Source organism: Neophocaena asiaeorientalis, unplaced genomic scaffold (genome assembly GCF_003031525.2).
Source record: "Neophocaena asiaeorientalis asiaeorientalis breed wild unplaced genomic scaffold, Neophocaena_asiaeorientalis_V1.1 scaffold110, whole genome shotgun sequence".
Lineage (NCBI taxonomy): Eukaryota > Metazoa > Chordata > Mammalia > Artiodactyla > Phocoenidae > Neophocaena > Neophocaena asiaeorientalis.
This window is the reverse complement of record NW_020175053.1, coordinates 7,783,207-7,787,010: the sequence shown is the minus strand read 5'-3', so window position 1 is coordinate 7,787,010 and position 3,804 is coordinate 7,783,207. Positions and strand designations below refer to the sequence as shown.

The window sequence follows — 3,804 nt, the reverse complement described above, 5'->3', positions numbered from 1 at the left end:
ACAGCTCCCACGGGCGCCGCGCGCGCCGGCCCTGGCAGGCGGCGCGCTCCCGCTCCAACTCGGCCAGCTCCTCGGCCAGGTCCGCGGGCCCCCGCAGCCGCTGCAGCGCTGGGGGAGGGGGCAGGGCAGAGGACGCTGAGCTCCCCTCCCCCAGGCCCTCTGTGGCCCCCACAGTGAGCTGCCCACGCCCACCTCCTTTCGCCTTCCCAGGGTCCCCTTGGTCTGATGGGGATGATCAGTTCACAGCACCACGGAGCAGAAAGGGCTTTAGAAACTCGGGGTTGTGCGGGTGCATCACACAGGACACAATTGTGGCAGATCTCCACTGCAGTCTCAGTTCACCCCTCCCTGGGCCATGGGATTTGGCAGTTGCTCCCACTAAAGAGGCATGAATACATCCGCCCCTTGGTGCTGGGCTCGGCCCTGCGACTCGCTCTGGCCCGTAGAATTAGGCTGTAGGAGGGCGTGCCGCATGTTCCAATCCAGCCTCAAGAGACCTGCTGGTTTCTATTTGGTCTTCTGTCATCATCATAAAAACTTGTGGTGGGGCTGGCCCACTGGTCCCAGGAAAAAGCAGAGATGGCCCAGCTGGGACCGTCCTAGATCAGCCAATGCCCAGCTGACCTACACCAGTGACAGAGCCTCCAGCCAGACCTAACCTTCATCAGCCAACCCGAGAACTCAGAGGCTTGGGCTAAGTAATTGCTTCCTTGGTCTGCCGTGGAGGTGCGACTGTTAGGCAGCAAGAAAAAAAACGGACTAAAAAAACCCCTGGTACGGGAGTAGGTGACGCCATAACTAGGACCTATGACATGCAGTGTTGGTTCCTAACCAGGCAGAGGACGGTGAGGAGGCTGGAAGAATGAAAGCCCGTGTAACGTGCAAGAAACAAAACAGGTCTAATGAACTTCTGGACTTGGGCAAAGAGATCTCCAAGTGTCGAAAGCATGAACTAGCTGCCTTTACCTGAGTATTGTGAGCTGATTGTAAGGAAAATGAGCTCAGAGGGAACACAATTTAATCCAACTTAACTTATTTCAGAGCTTGCTAGGTTAGTTAAATAAAAAAGAAAAAGAAATCTGTTTTTCATCTCTAGCTTCTCCATCTAGCAGAGTCCTAAGTTAAATCACAGCCTGAGAGCAAAGACTAAATCCAGAGCAAGGCCAGCGAGCCCTGGGCTGAGGGTAAAGATCAAATCAAGGGTATGGCTTCCTGCAGTGACTCATGGACCCTCCGGGCTGGAAAAACGGGCATTACAGAGGCTTAAGGGTATTGGTCCTCCGCAGCTCGACATGCCCTAGATTCCAGTAATTAGGTTGCAAGAGAGAAGCATGTCTCGACAAGAATTGTGGGTGTGGCTTTCTGGCACATAAATCAAATGCACAGAAAGTTCACATCATTTTTGGGGAAAGTTGTATTGACAGAAGCTCTGCCGGCCTGGATGAAAAGACACCAAGACGGTTTGAAATGTAAAGACTTCTGTGCCCCAGTTTTCTATAGGTACATTTTCCAGGGCCCTCTTCAGGTGTCAAGGAAGGTGATAATGTCAGGAGGCTCAAAGTCTGATCTTAAATCTACCCCGAACAGCTGAAGAGTCTTGACTAAGTCCCTGTCTTCCTTTAGGCATTTCTGATCTGTACCACGAGGGTGCCGAAGAAAATGATCCCTAAGGCCCTTTCTAGTCCTGAGTCTATGATTCTATATGTAACAGCCTGGACTCCACTGAATAACATAATCGCTGTTTAACACTGAATTGTCTTGTGCGGTCATATTACAGTTAAATGACTCCAAAGTGCCACCGTCACACCCAGATTCTCAGTGGCCTGGGGAGCCCCTCCCTGGGGGCAGAGCCAGGGCTTCATGCAGGAGCACTCTCCATCCCAGGGCAGGGGAACCTGGCACCGTTTTCCCAGGGGCACTCAGCATTGCTGTGGATCGGCAACTGCTTTCTGCCTCCTTGCCGCCTCTTTTTTGAAAAACATTTTTTCACCAGTCTGCTGAGTGCGCGCGAGGCGGAAGACTTCTGTTTATCTCCTGGGTCTTTGGCTCAAGAAAAGGCATATATAGACTTGACATGATCTTAAGACCCTGGACTTCAAGCCTGATGCCATGATTGGGTGAGACTTGGTGGGGGTGGGGGGTGTTTCCAGATAGCACTGAGCAGGGCAGGGACATGAATAATAACTGTGGCCACCATGGCAAGCTGGGAAGAATACATTAGTGGGCCCTGGTCTTCGCCCCTTGCCACATGAGTGGAGCTGCCATGGATTTTCCCATCTCTGGACTTCGGGTTCAGTGACGTGACTCTCCTTTGGCTAATGGGAGGTTAGTGGGCAGGAAGGGACCAAAGGTTTGGAAAGTGCTTGTGCGTTGGATCTGCCTTCCGGGCTAGTCTGTCAGTACCAAGAGTGCGAGGAGCAGCGTGTGCAGCAGAGCTGAACTGCTCCAGCCCAGACCAGCCTCAACTGGCCAGCCCCAGCTGACCCCTCACCATGAGCCAGCCCGACTGAGACCAGCAGGGTCGTGCAAACAGCCCAGCAAGTAAATGATAGAAGACGCAGTAAAGGATTGCGTGCTTTAAGCCAGAGATTTGGGGGTTGTTCCTTCGGCATCATTATCGTGGCCATAGCTAACAGGGAAGACCATCAGCCCAGCTGGCATTGGGCCCTTGAGGTCTTACTCAGTGTTTCTTCATCTTGCATGTCAGGCAGGGGGCAGGTGGCGCTCCTTCTCTGCACCACCCTGGGGGTTCCCAGGTGGCAGGGGCTGGGTCCGTTCCATCCCACTGCCTTGGCGCTTAGGACAGCCCCTTGATAAAGAGCTCTGAAGGGATGGATGGATCATGAAACTGAGGCACAAAGAGAGGGATAGCTTTTCCTGAATAAATGCGACCCAGGAAATAAGGACCCACATGCTCTGGCCAGATGTGCCCCATGGTCAAGGGTGGTCTGGGGGCCCGAGGTCAGGGACTCACCTGCCAGACAGGCCTCGGAGTCTCCACGGTCAATGAGGAGGTAGCGTGGGCTCTCAGGGAGCAGGGGCAGGGAGGCCAGCTGGAGCACCCCAGGCACCAGGCAGCTGGCCAGCAGAAGGGGCCAGTCCTGCGGGCCACCCAGGAGCTCCCTGGGGAGACAGAGGAGAGGCTGGGCCAGGTGCCTCCTTGTCAGAGCTCTGTCCCCTACCGGCCAACCTGAGGGCAGAGGGTCTGCATTACCCTGTGCCTCTTCCCAACCAGCTCTGGGTCTGGACACCCAGGTAGGGACCCACGATAGGACAGGGTCATAGCCCCACCTCATCCCTGGCAACTCCTCTCCCCAGGGCTCTTCCCAGGGCACAGGGCTCTGCCCTCACCTCCCTTTTCTGGGATAAACAGGACATGCTCCCTTTAAAAGCCCAGACCTGCACCCTCTCCTCTTTGCTCCCTGATCCGGAGAGGCGAGAAGAGGGTGACTCACACCAAGTGTGTCTGACTGACACCACACTGGCCAGATACACATGGACAGGGTTTCAATGCCTTCATACAAGGAAGCAACGCCTTAATCCACTTGGGGGGGTAGGGGAGAAATTTAGGTGAAGAAGGGCTTTCCCTGGCATCCCCCTAACCTCTCAGTGCACATGGGGTGGGGGGGCGGCACTTACCTGAGTCCAACAACCTGACCCATCACGATCCCCAGGGCAGTGAAGATGGCTGAGGTCATGGCCACAGCCCCTCGGAGCTCCTTGGGTGCGCTCTCCCCCAGGTACATGGGCTGGACGTTCATGCTCACACCTGGACATGAGCACAGCAACCGTCAGCCACAGGCT

The 3,804-nt window shown here is 55.2% G+C and overlaps 1 protein-coding gene across 5 annotated transcripts in view; it reads right to left on the bottom strand.

Annotated features, from left to right (window-relative positions):
* SLC2A11 (solute carrier family 2 member 11) overlaps positions 1-3,804 on the bottom strand; it is a 25,266-nt gene that overhangs the window by 10,861 nt on the left and 10,601 nt on the right. For all 5 annotated transcript variants that reach the window (XR_003005756.1, XR_003005757.1, XM_024763784.1 and 2 more), the window contains exons 5-7: positions 3,640-3,769; positions 2,975-3,123; positions 1-108 (exon numbers count right to left, since the gene is read on the bottom strand). The exon at positions 1-108 is cut by the window's left edge and continues 191 nt beyond it. Coding sequence is in view for 3 of the 5 variants with exons in the window: in XM_024763784.1 (XP_024619552.1) it covers positions 1-108; positions 2,975-3,123; positions 3,640-3,769 (387 nt within the window). In the remaining 2 variants the exon portion in view is untranslated. The remainder of the gene's footprint in view (positions 109-2,974; positions 3,124-3,639; positions 3,770-3,804) is intronic.